This window comes from Microtus oregoni, unplaced genomic scaffold (genome assembly GCF_018167655.1).
Source record: "Microtus oregoni isolate MIOR12 unplaced genomic scaffold, Mior012 000012F_ref0000307, whole genome shotgun sequence".
Lineage (NCBI taxonomy): Eukaryota > Metazoa > Chordata > Mammalia > Rodentia > Cricetidae > Microtus > Microtus oregoni.
In genome coordinates this window covers 54,799,695-54,820,036 of record NW_024543071.1, presented here as the reverse complement: position 1 = coordinate 54,820,036, position 20,342 = coordinate 54,799,695, and the positions used below count along the sequence as shown (strand labels likewise).

Here is a 20,342-nt window from a genome sequence, read left to right as displayed (position 1 = left end):
CCAACCAACCAGAAGTATGAGGAGAAAGGAGAAAGGGAATATTGAAATAGTACAGTCCTGGAATGAAGATGGATGGAGATCTCGACCAAGCAGAGTAGAGAACTCAGGAGCCACTCCTTCTGCTGGGAAGAACTGTCTGCAAGACGGTGCCAGAGACAGGCACGCGTGTACAGAATGAAGCATGCCCGTGACTCACTGCCATGACAAGATGCCTGACAAGGCAGGTGAAGGGAGGGAGGCTGTGGTCCATGATGGCTGTGGAGGCAGGAGTCTGAAGCATCAGGTCACATTGCATCCTTGCTGAGGATGCAGGGAGAGACGAATGCTGACCTGAGATGGTGCCACCTCCATTCACGGTGAGTCTCCTCCGTCAAACCTTTCTGGAAACACCCTGATGGACTTGCCCAGAGCTGTGTCTCCCAGGTGATTTCAAGTGCATCCAGAATGACAGTGAAGACACCCTTCCATCATCCACCTCTACCCCAGACCATATGAGAAACAGACTCTAAATGGTTCAAGCACCAAACAGCAGCCCGAAGCTACCAAACTCTAAGGACAGCAAAGCTCAGGCAGTTTCTGGAATCTGACACTTAAAATTAAACCTGGTTAACAGACTCAAAAATTTCTGCCCAGCAAAGAGACCATGTGCAGACCAGAGAAAACATTCTGCAGCCCATGACAAGGGGCTGACATCCAGAAGACAAGAACCAAAGCAAATCATCCGAGTTCAACCACAGGCAAAGGACTCTGTGCGGGTTATCATGGGGAATGTCTCCAACAGGCTCCGGTGTTTAACACTTGATCCCCAGCCTTCGGCGCTGTTTGGGGAGGTCAAGGATGGAGCCTTGAAGGAAGAACTACATTCCTGGGGTGGGGGTGGGTTTTGAGGGTTTATTGCCTTACCCCCACTTCCTGTCATTCCTCTGCTTCCTGTGTGGGTATGAAAAGTCATCAGTTTGCTTCCTGGCTGCCTAGCTAGCCTCCTGATTCTGCTGCCACGCCTCCCCCACCATGACAGACTCTTCCTCTGGAACTGTGAAGCCAACTAAGCCCATCTGCCAAGTTGCTTTTTGTTGGGCATTCTGTCACAACAGAAAAGTGACTAATACTGACCCCACGTGGACATTTCTCTACAGGTGATCCACACAGGGCCGACTGAAGTGGGAGAAGATTTTCAGCAGCTCAGACCACAGAGAAATCCGAACCAAAGCCTCCAGGAGACCGCTCCCCACCTCCACTAGGATGGTTGCAGTGACACGACTCAACAACACTTGAAAATAAAAACTCAAATGGGGCTCGGAGGTTAAAAAAAAAAGCATTTTGCTGCTCTTCCAAGATGGAGGTTGGGTTCCCAGCACTGAGCATCTTAAAATTGTCTGTAACTCCAATTCCAGAGGATCCGATGCCCTCTTTTGGTCTCTGAGGACACCGCACACGCATGATACATAGACACACATGAAGACAAAACACAAAAATACATAATTTGTTCAAATAAATAAAGATAAATTTTAAGAACACTAATGTAATGGACACAGGCATTATGAAGTCACGTGACCCTGAGAAGGAAGGTAAAGTCCACAGTGCAATGCCCCAGACCAGCCTCCAAGACATGAAGATCTATTGAATGCAGGGACAGCAAGGTGGGGTGGGGCGTCAGAGACAACTGCTGGTGCTCAGCTTGCTTCCCCCCTTTTCTTCAGTCAGGGAACCCCAGCCCACAGGACGGTGCTGCCCACATTCAGGTCAGTCTGCCCTCTGCGGTTAAGCTTTCGAGGCATGTGTTCCAAGCAATTGCAAATCTAGTGAGGTCCACTTGAAGATGGATCATTCAGATCACACCATATTCAAAGTCAGGTTCAGAAAGGGTCCAGCCAAATGTCAGAGAGAAGCTATCCAGCTGTTAGGCACAGGAGAAGACTCCGGGGGTTTGGGAGTTAGAGGGAGTCAAAGTTTCTTGGGGACCAGGTTTCAATTTGGAAAGACGGAAGGTTCTGGGGATGGCTGGTGGTGATTGTTCTAACCCACTGTGTATAGTGGAAAGCTACCAGATCGTTTTTATTTATTTTAAAATGGTTACCATGGTAAATTTTATGGTGTCTTTTAGGATAACAATTCATGTTAGCTTCCTCTGTGTAGCTGTGAACCAGTACTCAGGAAAGAATTTGAAGGCAGAGGGATTTGTTTTGGTCCCTGGTTTCAGAGGGTTCAGCCCACTGCCGCCTGGCATGACATGTTGGGCAGAGTGCCACGGTGGTGGGATTGTATAGTCTTTATGGCCCATCTGACTGGAGCTCAGTCACCTGAAAGACTAAAGTGCCCTCTGGGTGTGTCTGTGAGGAAACTGAGGCAGGACACCCACCCCAAAAGAGATCAATGCTACCCTGGAAGCTGGGAAGGAATAAAGGGATAAAGGAGGCATTGACTTCTTCACGTGCCCCATCTTGGGATGATCTACTCTGTGCCCTTCCCACTACATCAGGCCAAACCCTCTAAAGCCAAGAGCCAATTCCAGCATGACCTCTGACCTCCACATGTGCACCGAGACATGCATCCACATGTCCCAATAAATAAATAAATGAGGGGGGCTAAGTAAAGTTTCTTTGAGGGATCAGATTTGTAGCCACTGGTGGGTGTATAAGGGTTAGGGCAGATGACCATGGGCAGGGTTTGTGGCACTGAGTGACCTCTGAACCTGTAAGTTCACTTCATGGGTAGACAGTTGGAGGAAGAGCCTGAGCTGGGCTTAGGGAAGCCTTGCTGAGTGGGAGAAGGTGCTAGCAAAGATGCCAGGCACACCCCAGCACATGCATGGGGGCCCCATCACACAGAACCTAGGGAGGGTTCATATGCAGATGGAGAAGGTCAAGGGGTGATGCAAGGGATGCATGCAGAAGTTGAACTTGTCCTCTTTGAGTAGAAACGGAGCAGATGGTGTGAGCCGTTTCAGTCCTGATTCCTTGTAGTGTGACCCCCATTGCCCCATGGGCTACTCTTCTAGTCTGGAGCTTGCATTCTCAAGGACTGTAGTTGCTTCGAGCCCCCATACCAGGACAAACCACTATGAGCTGAGCAACGGAAACTGATTTATCACTCGGCCCACAATCCAAGACACTATCCATTCCAGGAAGAAGAGACACTGCTTGTCACAGGGATTTAGATTATTCTCCCAGCAGGACGGCTCCGTGTAAGGAATCCAGAGTCATGCTGGGGGGAACTCCAAGGAACAACAGTCCAGGCAAGACGTCCCTTTCTATTTTGAAGTCTTCAGAACTGACATAAAGGCACAGAAAGGACTTGGCCAATTTGCTTGTAACACAGGCACGGGGGAAGCTACAGCTTTATTTATAGAAATCTTATTTTACTATTCATCAAAAAATATATATATATATAACCCACCTCACACCAAAAATATGCAGGTCCACAAGGAGGCTATGCTTGGCCAACTGTAGACTTCACTCCACAGGAATTTCTCACAGACGTTCCCTGGCTCAATCAGGACAGTAGGCCAACAAACACTTCCCTTATTCATTGGCTTTTTAATATGTGCCACCTCCTCCCAGTTAAAAAGTTGGCAGAGAAGCTGGGCAGTGGTGTCACACGCCTTTAATCCCAGCACTCGGGAGGCAGAGGCAGGTGAATCTCCATGAGTTTGAGGCCAGCCTGGTCTACAGAGTAAGTTCCAGTACAGCCAGGGCCACACAGAGGAACCTTATCCTGGAAAAAAAAAAAAAAAAAAGCTGGCAGACAAAAGCTTTAAGTTCTGACAGATTAATAGATGCTCTGTGACCCTTGCCATATGACTCAACCTCTCTGAACTAGGATTTCTTTCCCCTTATGCAAAGAGAAAAAATGGCATCTTCCATTCAGGGGTGATAGGAGGACTTAGCAAAATTAGAGCTCTGGACACAGAGAAAATGCCCAATGACCAACAGCCAATCTGTGGGGGAAGATTATTTTTAAGGTGTGTTACTTTTGTTTCTGCTGCATTTGTTTAACTCTGTGAAGCTGTGTTACTGTGTCTGTCTAAAACACCTGATGGTCTAATAAAGAGATGAACGGCCAATAGGGAGGCAGGAGAGGGGATAGGCGGGGCTGGCAGACAGAGAGCATAAACAGGAGAAAGGAAGAGGAGGAGAAAGAGAACAAGGAGAGAGGACATCAAGGGCCAGCCAACCAGCCACGGAAGAAGAGTGAGAGTAAGATAAACAGAAGTAAGAGAAGGAAAAAGCCCCAAGGCAAAAGATAGTTAGAATAATTTAAGAAAAGCTGACAAGAAACAAGCCGAGCTAAGGCCAGACATTCATAACTAAGAATACGTCTCCATATGTGATTTATTTGGGAGCTGGGTGGCAGCCCCCCCCCCCCAAAAAAAGCCAAAAGAGTAACACATTACACTACACCAGTCTTTTTTTGAGATGGGCTCACATTCAGCCTCATCTGACCTTTAAATCAGTACACAGGTGAGGATGACCTTGAACTTGAGAGTCTCCTGTCTCTACCTTCTAAGTGCTAGGCTTCAGTTGTGGGCGACCGTGCAGTTTATGCGGTGCTGGGGGTGGCTTCAAGCAAGCCGGGCAGGCACTCTACCAACTGAATGACATTCCTAGACAACAGGATAGCAGGCTGAACATTGGAGCCATGGATTCTGTTGACTGTTTCCCGGTGTGTGGTGTGGCCAGCCTCAATAGTCCAGATGCTAGCCCCCCTGCCAAGCACTAAATGATCAATTGCTAACCCTTAGTGACCCCAGGGAAGCCACAGAAGGATGACTCCCATGACCTTGTGAACTGAGGACAGAGTGTCTTGGGGACACTCACAAATTGTTCCTTCATGTGTTTTCTTATTGCTTCCTTCAGAAAGCTGGCTCAGAAGGCAGCAAACGCTTGGCCCACTGCTCAGATTTGCAGCCTGACTACCACTTTCAGGCTCTAACTTCACTGGAAAGTGGGAAAGTAGAGGAAGGCCCTTGTAGGGTTCAAAGATGACTCATGAGATGACACTTGTCCGGGAAGTTACAAGACTATTCACGCTGTGATGAACTCCCTGTATGAGCACCGGTAGCCTCTCCTTGTCGCTAAGTGTGCACACGCATGTGTGTGTTCAGGGCGTCTGCTTTATTCACTACTCTGCAGTCAACAAACCCGATGAACATCTGGTTGAAAATATGGAAACAGAGCCGGGCGGTGGTGGCGCATGCCTTTAATCCCAGCACTCGGGAGGCAGAGGCAGGTGGATCTCGGTGAGTTCGAGGCCAGCCTGGTCTGCAAGAGCTAATTCCAGGATAGGCTTCAAAAAAGCTACAGAGAAACCCTGTCTCAAAAAAAAAAAAAAAGAAGAAGAAAAGAAAGAGAAAAGAAAATATGGAAACAGAAGCATCATCATCCATCCTTTCTCAGAGCCCTCCCACGGTATATTTAGCCCAGCCATATGCTGAGCAGTGGAGACAGAGGGAAGGGCCTGGGAGTGGGTTCTGCAGGGGCTGAAGGTGGAGAGAACACTGAACCATGGGCACCCACCACAGGCCATGGACTGCTGGGTGCTAATCAATCCCCTGTTGAACTCTTGAGTGTGAGGTGATGTTAGGATGGGGAAGAGAGGAGATGATCCCTAAGTGGAAGGCGAGGCTTGTGGGGTACCTGGGCAGGACAGATACTGCCCAGCTTGCTTCTTGATAGGGAGATGAGAGCCAGTGACAGCCTCCCACAGTCCCTGTGCTGTTTGCAGAGCGGCTGATAGGCTGTGGTCCAGCCAGTCCAACAAATGACTGTCCACCACTGGAGGGTTCAAAAATTTAGCAGTTGTTGGGTCTATGAGGTCAGATGTCTTAGCTGATCTTTAGTATACACCAAAATTACAAAGAAGTAGGTGCTAATGTCAGTGAAGGAAGGAACTCGCAAGAGCGGGGGCAAGCAAGCAAAGAGCAAAAGCTTCCTTTTTCCATGTCTTTATATAGACATGGATGGTGTGGTCCAGGTTAGAGGTGGGTCCTCCCACATCAAAAGATTTGGATTAAAGGTCAGTCTTCCCACTTCAAATCACTTAGTGAAGAAAAATCCCTCACAGGTGTACCCAACCACTTGGGTTTTATTTAATTCTGGATGTAGTGACATTGACAACCAAAAACAGCCACCGCACCACCATCATCTGTCCACAAATTCAATTATTCACCCACCATTTATCATCATACATATCTACATTCATTCATCTTTCTACCCATCTATTTACCCAGGCACCATTATCTACCATCCACCTATCCACACATCTATGCATCTGCCCATTTACCATTCATCTGTTACCCATCATCTACTCATCTGTCTACCCTCCGACGGTCCATCCATCCATCCGTCCTTTTCTCCACCCACCAATCCATCCTTCCATTCACTCACTCATCCATCCTTCTATTCCTGTCACCATGGACAGACTGCAGAGAGATCAGGCCGGGGAGGCAGAGTGCGGGTAGGCTTCAGGGGAAGGGGCAGAGGGCTCATGCCATGTGACTGTTGAGCAGCCCACAGTGCCTGCCTGAAGTTAGGCCATCTTGCATCAGCTATGAGGATGAGGAGGGCGAGTGTCTAGACACACAAGCCACTTTCATTCTGGAGACCAAATGACTATAGCTTCAGGATCTGTCACCATTCAACCAAAAGGAACAGCTTTACAAACCGGCCAGGCCCTGGCTAACACTCCCAACTGAGCCGCATCTCCAGGCGTAAGCATGCTTTTTAATGACCTGACTGCACTCTTTTGAGACAAGGTCTCTCACCCACCCTGGAGCTCACTGGTTTCACTAGACTGGTTGCTCAGGCCTGGGTGTCCTGCTGTTTCCAGCTCTCAGGTGTAGATGGAGTTCAGCTTTTCACACGACTGCTGGGGATATGAACTCAGGTCCTCATGCCAATGGGGCAGGACATGTCTCCAGCCCCCAGCAAGGGACAAGGAAACACTAAGGTGACAAACCCAGAGCTTTGAGATCAGACAGGAGATGCTTGCCTTGGGCCTTCTTTCAGGAACACAAGGTTCTAAATGAAGCACCATCATACCCCAGGAGAAGAAGCCTCCCCAGGGAATAGGCAATGTCCTTACCTCAGGTGCTGTGACATATGGGCTTGTGTTAAATGGATCAAACTGTGTGTGTGTGTGTGTGTGTGTTTGTGTGTGTGTGTGTAAAATGTTTTTCGAGATGGGGTTTCTTTGTGTAGTCCTGGCTCTCCTGGAACTCACTCTGTAGACTAGGCTGGCCTCAAATTCAGAAATTCACCTGCCTCTACCTCCCAAGTGCTGGGACTGAAAACGTGCATCACCACCAGCTGGCGAGGATCAAAGAGAGATTGCCAGGGCTATTTTAAAGGCTGACCTTCATGTCTTTCTTGAGGGTGCTTAAGGACTATAATTCATACACTCCAGCCATTCCCCCCCACCTTTTTTTGTTTTGCTTTTGGAGGCTCTCCTGGAACTAGCTCTTGGAGACCAGGCTGACCTCAAACTCACAAGATCCACCTGCCTCTGCCTCCTGAGGCTGGGATTAAAGGCATGTGCCACCACCACCTGGCTATTTCCCACTGGGAGTAATGGAGGAGGAGAAGAGAGAGAGCACAAGCGAGCACTAGATTTAGAGTCAACTCTAGTCGCATCTCTGCCCCTGTGTGACCCTGGGAACACCAGCACCTCTCGGAGTCCCACTCCCATTTCTTACAGGTGGATTCCAGGCAAGAGCTCCACTATTGAGCTATGCCCCAGTTGTTCAAAGTGAGGAGACGGAGCAGGTTACATTTAGGGATCTCTGCAGAGGTTCCAGAACATCCGCTGGCTCTCTAAGGCTAGAGAAATGCCTATCTGAACAATTACTGCTAAAACCATAAAACCCATGACATGTTCAAATATTTCCCCTTATGAAATGGGAGTTGGAAAGCCTCCACAGATACATGGGATATCTCCTGAGGTCAAGGGTCAAGCTAGCCTTCAGCTGAATAGTTCGAAGCACTGTAAAGCTTCAGCCCAGGGAGAGTCTGAACTTGATTTTATTCCTAGTTGGATATTGTTTAATTTATCCCCCAATGAACTGTCGGCAGCACAGAGTGCTGTTGGGGAAACAAAGCTTCTAAGTTGATGGTTCTGACCTAAGACCTTCTTAGGTCAGTGATCAAGTTCCTGCCTAGAATCCCCCGATGAGGGGATAAGCGTGTGGCTCAGTGGTAGAGTGCCCACCTCCACTCCCATAGTGAAGGGGTTTAGGTAGTGGCTCATAGGCAGAAGAGGCAGAGCATCTACCTATAATCATACAATGAAGGGCTAAGGCATGACTCAGTGACTGAACCTCTGGCTGGAATTCCCCCAGTGAGGGACTGGAGGTGTGGCTCAGCAGTAGAGTACCTGCCTGGAATGTCCAAGACTGTGGATTCTATCCCTGGTGGAGGGGTGGGGGAAGATCTGAAAATCTCCAGGGTGTAAAACACCAAAGTAACAAAAGACAGGCAAAAAGGAAAAAAAAAAACAAAACTTTGCAATGAAGCCTGGTGACACCTCATATATTGAGGTCATATATTACACTCAATTTCTCCATCCATCTCCACATTCATTTACCCACCCACTCATCCACTTAATCATCTATCCATCCACACATCCATCCACTCCTCTATACATCCCCCATATGTCCCCTTCCATTCACCTACCCATCCATCCATCTATTCATCTATTCATCTATCTACCCATCCATCCATCTATCCATCTACCTACCCATCCATCCATCTATCCATCTATATCCATCTATCCATCTACCTACCCATCCATCCACCTATCCATCAGTTTGTTGACCTATTATCTTCCCATTAACCTATTTATGTAATCATTCATTTCATCCACTTATCTACCCATCAATCTACCCACCCATCTACCCACTCATTCATTCACTCATCCATCCGTCTATTTACCCATCCATTCATCTACCAACTCACCCATTCCATCCACTTACCTACCCATCCAGACAGCCATCCACCCACAACCCACTCATCTATCTAACCATCTACCCATTCCCTGACCCGGCTACCTATCCACCCACTTATTCATCTATATATCTGCTAATCTATTTATCAAGTCCTCTCACACACCCATCAGATGGGAATGTGTATACCTTCCAATAATAAACCAATATCCAAACTAAAAACATGATGAATACCACTTTTTACCATCTAATACAAAGAATGGAGAAAATGTCCTGCTTAGCCCCCAAGGTCTTCTGAGCTGCGCAGCCCTGTGAAAGTGCCTCCTTTGTCCCATAGCCCCTGTCAGGGTCTTCTCCAGTTCTAGTATAAGGTTGAAGGCCATGTGGATGCAAGGTCAGGCCCAGCCTGTCTTTTGGAACTTGTTCATGCAGGAGGCAGCCATGCGGGTCCAATGCTTACAAGAATAGCATAGGGCAGCTGTGTCCATGCTTGTGGGAGAAGAGAATGGTGCTGAGGATGGGGCCACTCTGTATCTGAAAGGACTTGAGAGGGGATGGACCGCAGAGCAGGACGAGGAGCTTCTGGCTGGGGGCTGATGTATGGGGACCCAGGGAGGGGCAGGAAATGATGAGGGGCAGTTCTGACCGAATGTAGAGGACAGGTACTGGGAGAGGGAAGCAAAGGGAGACAGGAGTGTCCACTTGCACAACACGCTAGAGGAAGTCTGGGGACCCATGAAAAGTCTAGGGGTGGAGCCATCTTGCTTTTATCTGACATCTTCCCTCCTGTCACTTCAGCGGTGACAGAACAAGGCAGATGGGGTCAAGCGATAGCTGGCATGGACGTGAGCATGTAGCAGACAGAGCTGAAGGGTGTGTGGGAGGGAACCTGGCTGAAAGTGGGGGAGCAAACCATGAACCATAGAGGGAGATCCCAGCCACCCACCTCTTCCTGAGCTGCCTCAGTAAGAGCCTGAAGATCACTGCGGGCTGAGGGCAAGCGCTGCTCTGGGTTCAGGCTAGAGTTACTGCATCGAGTCTGCAAAGGGGGAGCCACACAGCCTGCCCTGTCCTGTACCTGACCCCGCCCCTACTTCTTCATCACCCAGGAAACAGTGTGATAACGGTGACCTGTGTCACCTCTTCTCTGATGGCCACGCCAATAGTGGATAAATAGCTCCATTTCCTTCAGAGACTTCTGTACTGAATGAGTTTAAAAGTCACTAGGAACCACAGGGGGCTGTGTGTGCAGAATCTGTTCCCGGGTGTGAAAAGGGAAGGAATTAAAGTCAGGTGTGGAGGCCATGTTTGTACGCCACGCCCAGGGCCTAGCAGCGTGTGCTGCAGATAGGGACACAGCTGCTGGCCCGCTGCGGTGAGGTCCTGGTGTGTGGGGACTCTGTGGCTTGGGCTGTTCCTGGGAACCCCTGAGCCCAGTGGAACCATGGGGAAAGGCTCAGAGGGAGAGAATGTCCCCAGGAGCTGATTCAGGAAAAAGGGCAACACTGGAAAGCCAGCTTGTGGGCACATACACCCACCCCAGCCCACCCACTGACAAGCACACAAAACTAGTAATTTGTCTGCCTAATAGCCACGTGAACACCGTCAAATGGATCTCTGAAGGCTAGAAAGGCATTTAGCGATTCATTACACAGCATGAGGACTCTCACGTGTGCCTGGCACCAAAGGCCAAGGCCTGGATGGAGGCAGAGTGGTGAACAATGCTGGGAGCTGGACTCAGGAAGAGATGGGAGGCCGTGGAGAACCCCGCCTTCTGGGTGTGGCTCCCTGCAGCCGCCAGATAATCACAGAAAACTCTCTTTTCCCCAAAAGCTGGAGACCCCAAGTCTGGGGCCCAGGCCTCCCCTCTCTGCATCTAAGCCTCTATGTATTAGACTAGGCAGGGCCTCCCCAGAGTGTCTGTGGACAACTTAGTTGAGAGAATTGGAGTACATTCCTTGCTCTCTATGTGCCTCAGTTCCAAGGTCTGTCAAATGGGCTCCAAGGTTAAGAATTTGACAAGTGGATGCTGAAGGGATCGAACACGAGAAAGAGCTTGCAAGGCCGAAAAAGTGAGACAAGACCACCAGCCAACCTGTCAGCCCCCACCTACCCCTCCACCTGCCCATCTATCAACCATCCATTCATCCATCATCCACTCACCCGTTATTCATCTATTGACCAGTCATTACCCATCTATTGTCATTCAGCCACTCACACTTCCCATTCATGTGTCATCTCCATCATCCATCCATCCCTCCACTCTCCATCATCCATCCCTCCACTCTCCATCATCCATCCATCCATCCCTCCACTCTCCATCATCCATCCCTCCACTCTCCATCATCCATCCCTCCACTCTCCATCATCCATCCCTCCACTCTCCATCATCCATCCATCCCTCCACTCTCCATCATCCATCCATCCATCCATTCACTATCATTCATCCATCCATCCCTCCACTCTCCATCATCCATCCATCCATCCCTCCACTCTCCATCATCCATCCATCCATCCACTCTCCATCATCCATCCATCCATCCATTCACTATCATTCATCCATCCATCCCTCCACTCTCCATCATCCATCCCTCCACTCTCCATTATCCATCCCTCCACTCTCCATCATCCATCCCTCCACTCTCCATCATCCATCCCTCCACCCATCCACTCACTATCCACCCATTCATCATCCGTTTACCCACTGCCTATCCACCTATCCACCCATTCATCCATCTATTCGCTTACTATTGATCCATCCTTTATCCATGTATCTACTATCCATCTATCCACTCACTTACCTACGCACTATCCAACCATCCATCATCCATACAGCCAGTCAGTTAGCCAGGCAGCTTTGATCCAGCTAGACATTTACCTACTATTCATTCACCTATTCACACATACATACATACATACATACACACACACATACATACATACATCTGGCTTTCGTTGAGCCCTGCCATGGACAAGCCCTGTGCTAGGATCAGAAAAATGAGTGAGATACAGGTCCAGCCACTGAGTAGTTTGGCCAGAGAGGCCAATGTTGTAAAAAGAAATAACGGAGGGGGCTGGAGAGATGGCTCAGAGGTTAAGAGCATTGCCTGTTCTTTCAAAGGTCCTGAGTTCAATTCCCAGCAACCACATGGTGGCTCACAACCATCTGTAATGAGGTCTGGTGCCCTCATCTGGCCTGCAGGCATACACACAGACAGAATATTGTATACATAATAAATAAATAAATATTTAAAAAAGAAAAAGAAATAACGGAGGGCCAATTTGACCTATAATCTAAAGGGGATAGAAGTTGACTTTAGCTAGTCCCCATGCAGCAACTGGGGATGAGAGGCACAGGTCTATGGGGCAGACTCAGACTTGGCACCATGTAGATCATAGTATAAACATGGAGAGCAGAACGATGCCACCCCAGACCCTGCTCCTGACATGGCTGCCATCTCACATCCTACTCCTGAGAAGGCAGCTACCCCATCCCCCATCGTGTCTGTATGATGGTAATGGAATTTTGCGTCCATCTATAGAGCTGGAAGACAGTTTTCTCAACTTCGCTATGGTACAATGGAGAAACCTACCATGTGGTCACACCCACAGGACATCTGCCCACAACTGGTGGTCACCTGACAATTAGGGTGATGGGGTTCTCAGGGGTGCTGTCTACAGTCAGCTTCAGTCACAGCTGCAGAGGACAGGGTATAGGCTACTATCAAGCAGGCCAGCTGCACCCCCTCTGTCTCTGGCCTCCCAGGAGGTGTCCACAGAGCACCTAGACACCAGACTAATAAACACCACACACCCAGCAGTGGCTGAGTGTCAGCTTTGGTGACAGTTACCTGTCAGTAACAATTTCTCAAAGACAAACCCTTGAAGGGTGGCCCCTCTGACAGACAGTGCCTCGATGACTTGATGACACGGGAAAGATGACACCAAACCCTTTCCATACCCCATATATAAACATTAACTCAACCTGGATCAATGATCTAAATATAACAAAACCCACAAACTCTTAGGATGGGGCTGAGTCTTCATGACCTTGCGATCAGCAGTAGGTTCTTAGAGCTGACACCAAAGACCCTGGCTGAGAGGGAGAGGCCTTGACTGGACACCAGGAAAATCGATTTCTATGTATCACAGGGTGCCGTGGGGAAGGGAAGAGATAACCTATAAATATTTGCAAACCACACAATTGATAAGGGTTGATATCCAGGCTCTAGAAGATCTACAGCTCAACAAGAAGACAAAACGCTTAGAAGTAGACCTGCTCCCACTGTCTTTTGGGGGAGTTTCTACCATAGAAGACTGATGGGTGACAGACAACATGTTGACACTCAGGGCAGCCAGTCCCGAGGCCACAGTGACACATCACATCACATCTGTCCAGACGACTGTACTATAAAAGAATAAACTAAAGATAAGCCAGAAGAGGTGGCACATGCCTGTAATCCTGGTACTTAGGAGGTGGAGGCAGAAGGATCAGGAGTCTAAGGTCATCTTTAGCTATATAAAGAGTTTAAGGCTAACCTGAGGTGCATGAGTCTCCATCTTAAAAAAAAAAATTACAAGCCAGTCATGGTGGCATCGCCCTTTAATCTCTTGGGAGGCAGAGAGACGAACTCGTCTCTGTGAGTTTGAGGCCAGCCTGGTCTCCATTGTAAGTTCCTGGACAGCCAAGACTACACAGTGAGACCCTGTCTCAAAACAAACAAACACACAAACAAACAAAATTATATAAATGCCAAATGTTGTTAGGGATGTCGGAATTCTTGTGGCTGTAGAAAACAAATGAGGGCCAGTAAGATGGCTCAGTAAAGGCCCTTGTCACACAAGGCTGGCAACTGAGATCGAGCCCCAGAATCCACACATCAAGGAAGAAAGAAAACTATCCTGTCTTTCACATGTGTCATGGCACGCGCGCGCGCACACACACACACACACACACACGTATTAAACATGCTCTCCACAATAACAATAGTAAAGTTTTAAAAGATTCATTTCATTATGTTTAGCTCTAGGTCTGTGTGTCTGTGTGGGATCTGTGCACACAAGTACAGGTGCCCTCGGCAGTCAGCAGCACTGGGTCCTCTGGAGCTGGAGTTACAGGTGGTCGGAAGGGGTCTGATGTGGGTGCTGAGAACTGAAGTTGGGTCCTCTGCAAGAGAAGTACTTGCTTTTAACTACTGAGCTATCTCTCAGCCCAATAATAATAACTGTTAATGTTAAAGATGGAGAAACTAAATGATCCAGCAATTTCACCTAGGTAGTTACACAAAAGAACTGAGGGCCGGCTCTCCCGTAGAGTCCTTGGAGTTACGGCATTACTGCAAACGGCTCGGAGGTGAAAAGACACCAAGTGTATACTGATGTGTGAGTGGATACGTAAAATATTTGGTACAACGGAGTATTACTCTGCCATCTACAAGAAGCAGGGAGGCTTGCTGTGAGATGAAGCAACCTCGAGAACACATTACACAGACAACGATGCATGATGGCGGTCACCAGTGTCATTGACAGGTTCACAGAGACAGGTGGGGAAGTCAGTTGCCTGGGTCTGAGAAGAAAGCACGGTCTATGTCTGATGGACAGAGTACCGAAGTGACGGCAGACAGGTGGCACTTACTTGACATGTGAGGTTTGATGTCAGTGAGTCATGTGACTGTTATGAAAATCTTATATATTCTATCTCGATTTGATAAAAACAAACTAAATCAAAGGATCCACCTCACTCTACCTTTGTCCCATTCAAGCTCAAGCCTTATAATCCTTGCTCTGCAGCTGCCCAGCCCTGAATCTAGAGCCACTCACCACGCACGCACACACACACCCATGGCGTCCCAGTCCCCTGCTTTCAGCATGTACCCACCCACTGATTTGCCCATCACCATCACCACCACCACCATCACCACTGTCACCACCATCATCACCATCATCATCACCACCATCATCACCATCATCATCACCATCATCACCACCATCACCACCACCACCATCACCACCATCATCACCATCATCATCACCATCTTCATCACCATCATCACCACCATCACCATCATCACCATCATCATCACCATCTTCATCACCATCATCACCACCATCACCACCATCACCACCACACACTTTACAGTGAAGCACTGCAGAGCCTCTGCGGGCTCCAGAGGTCCAGCCTTCTGGCTGGCCTTCCTCCTGACACACACACAGCTCAAGTGCCCCCTGGGGCCTCTGGATTCCCACCCCCAGCCTGTACCCCCACTCGGCTCCATCTCTCCTCACTCTCTTCCTGCACTATCTCTGTCAGATCCTCAAACCCAAGAGACCCAGCTGCAGCTGGAATCACATTCTCCCCGCATGGCATGCATTTACCCTCACCTCCCTCAGAGGGATGGCAGTGAGATTACCAGAATGACAGTCCTCACCTCACACTGGAAACAGAACTACGGACAAGAGACGGGTGACAGGCTCAAGCCCACCCTCACAATACTTTAAGGAGAAGGTACAGGGTGGGTACGGCAACAAAGCGGGGGTTCAGAGATCAGTTGACTCAGGGGTCTCCATTTCCGCTCACCTTGTCCTCCACAACAGCACTGTACAAGTTATCCTCTCAGAGGCTGAAACTAGGAGAGAGCAGCCTTGATCTCTAGGCTTCTGTCTGTCCCGCAGTTCTAGGCTTCCTCATGGTCTGTGTCACAATGCTACCAGCTTCAGTCTCTGGTTCTATTCCCCGCTGTTCCCACTCACATATATGCCCAGCACTTCTGCATGCCTTGGGGTGGGGCCATGGCACCCATGTGAACCCAAACATTAAGGCTGGTCTGCCAGTCCTAAGAATTTATTTCTGGCTCTGGTGATGCCCAGGGTGGCAGAGGGACAAGAGCCTGCTCAGCACATAGCCAGAATAAAAGTTGTATTGCAGGGGGATGGACCAGGAGTGGAGGTGTTGTGACCATCCTGCACCGATGCCCACCCAGAAACTGTCCCATCCAAGCTGCCACAGAGGAAAACCTGGATGCCCACACCCGAGACCCACCTGGCCTAAGTCCAGGTAAAAACTAGAGCCCAGGCCTCCCTGCCATGGTGATTGGCGGGCACGGCACGGGCCAGGACAAGGCTGTCTCTTCAGGTCTTAGCTTCATGGCTTCAGACTCCGCCTAAGATGGAGTAAGGGAACATCACAACAGCTGCACCCAGATGGTGCCACCATGCCTTCTGTGAGGCCTCAGTTTCCCAGTCTGCGTAGTGGGGGATAGCCATGCCCCACCGCATCTAGCTGTCAGTGGATTGATACCCACAACGCTCCTTCCAGAACCCAGAACCCAGTCAGCCGCTCACCCAGAACCAGCCCAGAGCTAGTGTTTCAGACTGGCTGCCAAAAGGACAGAAATACGAGCTGGAGCAGGGACAGAAGGGTCTGGCCATCTAGTACCAGCCTTGGCAGGAGCCCTGGCTCTTCACCTGGTATTGGTGGCCCCACCCCTTTAATTTGAGGCTAAAGATGTCAGATTGGACCATTTTAAACAGCACACCAGAATAAGTTGCTTCCTGGGAGTTTAAGTGAAGACCAGGAGAGGAAGGCGGCAAAGTAGCTTGATGGCAAGACAACACCCTGACCAGGGCTCATCCCCAGCAAGCTCAACTGTGCTATCAAGTGCAACCCCTCTTGCCACCACACTCCGGGTTTATTTAATAACCTCCGAACTGGGAGGCGAACATGCAGGACACGTCTCCTGGGTCATTTATTTGAGAATTATTCATATAAAAATATCCAAGATAGTGACTTATTGGCCAGGACTTCCCTTCCCTGTCTGGCTTCCCAAACCCTCATCTGTCTCCCTGCTCTGTGAGCAGTTTCCGTTATAACTTCGAGTCATTGGAGTTACTTTACTTCCCAAATAAATCTCCACAACAGCGCGGAAATATTAAGAGTATTAATAGTGCCTGTAAAAACATCCGAAGACTCACATCTGCCAGGAGCGGTAGATGCAGCAGACTGGGGATATTCCCGAGGGAGTCAGCCACCCGGTGGCCTAGGTCCCTCCAAGGGACAAGGAGGGTCTCTCCCGGGGACAGGCAAGGTCCTTCTTAGGGGACAAACAAGGTCCCTCCAGGGACACGAGGCACCACTACCAGCCCCCGCGCGGCAACTGGCCACATCTGTCTGTCTGTCCATCAGTGTCCCCTGCAACCTCCACCCAAATCCCTTCCCTCTCCTCCTGCAGGGCAGCTCAGAGAAGGTCCTACCACCTGAGTTGGGGGATCCTGCGCCCTGTGCCTCGTGCGCGATTGTTTCCGGTCCTCGCTGGCACTCACGGTCCGCAGCTGCGCCCCCGCGGGACAAGCCCTCCAGGCCGATATCGCTATCCTGCGTGCCCTGCATGATGTGTTCGCTCCGGACGCCCTGGGTCCAGCAGAGGGACCGGCAGAGGCGGGAGGAGCGCTGAGCCTAGCCGCCTGCACCGAGCTGCTCCGCCCCCGTCTCTTTGGTCCTGGGGTCCCCCGGCTCCCCGCCCCGGGGGTCACGGGGTCACCTGCAGCCGCGCCCTCGCCCCGCCCCGCTCCCGCCCCCCACTGCATGGGAGGTGCCCCCAACTCCAGCCTGGCCCCACAGCAGCGGCAGCGCGGCGCAGCCTTGAACAGGGGGAGGCTCGTGGAGTGGCCCAGGCCCGCCCCTAACCCGCAGGACCCTGGGCGACCACTCTGCCAATTTGTGGAATGAGATGAGTAGGCTAACGGCAGAACCCGGGGGTTTGTTTTATTTTATTTTTAGACAGGGTCTCACTTTGCAGCCCCGGCTGCCCTGGAGCTCATAGAAGTCCACCTGCATCTGTCTTCCCGGTGCTGGGATCAAAGGGGTGCTCATCACACTCCCTATTTGATTTCTATCTTATATGTGGAGAGAGAGGGGTCCGGGGAGGGTCTTGCTATGCTGCTGTGGCTGGCCTCAAACTGGCCGCAATCCTCCTGTTCTCAACAATTATATAGATGTGAGCAGACACCCTCAGGACAAAATTCAGAGAGTTTTAGGGTGCCTTTTAAGGTAATCCCCCACCTGTGAGGAATTTAAGACTCTGGATAGTTGAGAACAGCCGAGGATGGAAGAAAACATGTGGGGATTCTCATTAACCGAAGCAAAGAGCATTTAGCCAAGGGCCCTCAGCTGCTGGTCCAGGGCCCTGTTGCTGCTGCTGCTGCCTTTGCTGCTGCCGCTGCGCAGGCTCCGGGCAGCGAGCCAGAGACCCTGCTCTCTGGGAGGCGGCTGTGGGATGGGCACTCTGAGCGCCCCACAGCTCAGCGGAGGTGCCTCCTGTGTGACATTTCTAAATAACCATCATAAATTGTGGAGCAGAAGAACCTTAAACAAAACGTTAATCTGCTGACTGAGTGTTGGGAGGTGGGGGGCAGGTGGATGGGTGGCCAGTCTCAACTTCTGAAAAGTCAGTATACCCTTCTTGTAGCCCCCGGGCCCCCGAGTTAGACTGGCGCTGACAACACAGATGCCAAGTTAACTCTCCACGGGTGCTTTGGCTGGCCCCTGATACAGACGGGTCCCAGACACACCATGTGGCCCTCACTGAACTCACAGAGAAGGGATTCCCAGCTAGGGGCTTGGTCCGCATGTACACTGCTCTGGCTGGAAAAAACTTTAGTGGATAAACCACAGAGAAACGTCCCCAACCGATCGAGTCCCCTTGTTCTGACTCAGTGCTAGCCTGAGTCTGACCTGAGACCTTTGGAGCTAGGTGAGAGGTTTTCCTCTGCCTAGAAGCCTTAAGAAGCCTCCCACCCACCATGGGGTCGGGTGTCCAGCACCTGATATCTGCCCGAGGAGGCTGCGTGGAGCCAGGGGCTGTCCCGGTTCCTTCCAGTCAGTCATGTTCCATCTGACCAGTGTGTGGGAGTCAAGATAAAACTGGTTTTTCTTGGAAGGGTCTGATCACTAACGTGGTGCATAGCAATAGCTCCGTTGTATAAATACACAGAAAATTCTAGAATTCTTATCCTTGAAATGATGAACTGTAAACCAAAAAGACTCAGGGGGACAAAAATGTAAACACTTGCCGGGACTATTTTTACTCCCTCGTTGTTTACCTTTGGGGGCCAGGGCTGGCTATTGTCTACTGAGCCAGGTTTAAAATACACATTTTTTTAAACATATTATTATCAGAAATATGCTAAGAAGTCATTAATAGAGGTTGATTCATTCAGACGAAAGTCAGTTTTTTTCTTTCTTTCTTTTTCATTATCTTGCCTCCAATTTAAGTCATGTTCATGGAAATCTCTGAGCTATGTCCAATGTATGTAAAACTGCCCTGATCGCCGCCCCAGACCACAGACGTTAAAGAGACATGACAGCAAGCACCTGAAGCAGTGCCCTTTTTAAAAAAAGGTTGCTCTCAACTGTTCTTCTAGCCAATGAGGTCATGTGGGAGCCATGCTGGGCTAGGCAAGGCGGGGCTGCCCATGTGGCCCCCACAGATAAAGTGGCTCCGAAGAAGAATGTTCCCCCCACCTCCCAAGGAAGCCTGGGGTGGGGACCCTCTAAAGCATGGGCCTCCCCAGCCTGCGTATGTTGGGGGAGGTATTTATACCAACAGCAAGCAGGGCAAGTGGACTGAGCAGGGAGGTGACGTGCCTGTCATTGGAACACACAGCCATCATTATGGAATACAGTAATCAGACAGCCCAGCGTGTCATTATGGAAAATGGTTTCCCTTTTTGGTGAGGTGGCGAGGGAGGGAGAAGGCAGCACTCTGTAAGGCTGGGGCCAGACCTACGGGCTGTGATCTGGCCCAGCTTAAAATAGACTTTGCTGGTGATGCCCTGGACCCAGCTGGGACAGGCTCGGCCCTCCAGAGAGGCATATCAGGGCCTCTAGCAACGCTGGACCCACAGTCACACTTAAGGTGACATGTAGCCAGAAGATCAAGCCCAGGTGCATGTTGGAGGCTAGAGCTGGCTGTATTCGGTGATGGCTGCAAGAACTAAATCCCTCACTTCACAAGGGTCCCCTCGGATCCCCCTGAGCCCCCTCAGGCTGTGTTTGGACTCTCATGTTCTCATCTGCCATTAGAGACTCCAGTTGAGAACTGAGAGTCAAGCACATTGTTCTGAGGCCCGAGACTCTGACAACTTGCCAAGGGCAACGAGATGTGGATCCAAGAGCTCAGGGCTCATGGATACTCTGAGTTTGAGAAGTGAACCATTTTCTATGCTTGTGCCCCGTCTGGACCTGTTCAGTGGGACAAAAAGGCTAACTCAAACCTGTTTCGCTCTCAGTATAAACTTCCCAATGGACTATTTAAGAGATGTCTAGGCCATTAAAAGCGCTGTTTGTTACATGAAGATGAATCCTCTGGTTCAAAGGGAATAAGGAGTGGTGGCCACAGTGCCACCT

General features: G+C 50.0%; 1 protein-coding gene across 1 annotated transcript in view; it reads right to left on the bottom strand.

Moving 5' to 3' along the window:
- Window positions 1-17,354, bottom strand: part of LOC121454472 (anoctamin-1-like) — a gene marked incomplete at its 3' end in the record, with an annotated part of 102,992 nt that extends 85,638 nt beyond the window's left edge. The window contains exon 1 of the mRNA XM_041661839.1: window positions 17,192-17,354. Coding sequence (XP_041517773.1) covers window positions 17,192-17,324 — 133 coding nt within the window. The remainder of the gene's footprint in view (window positions 1-17,191) is intronic.
- Window positions 17,355-20,342: the final 2,988 nt, after the last annotated feature.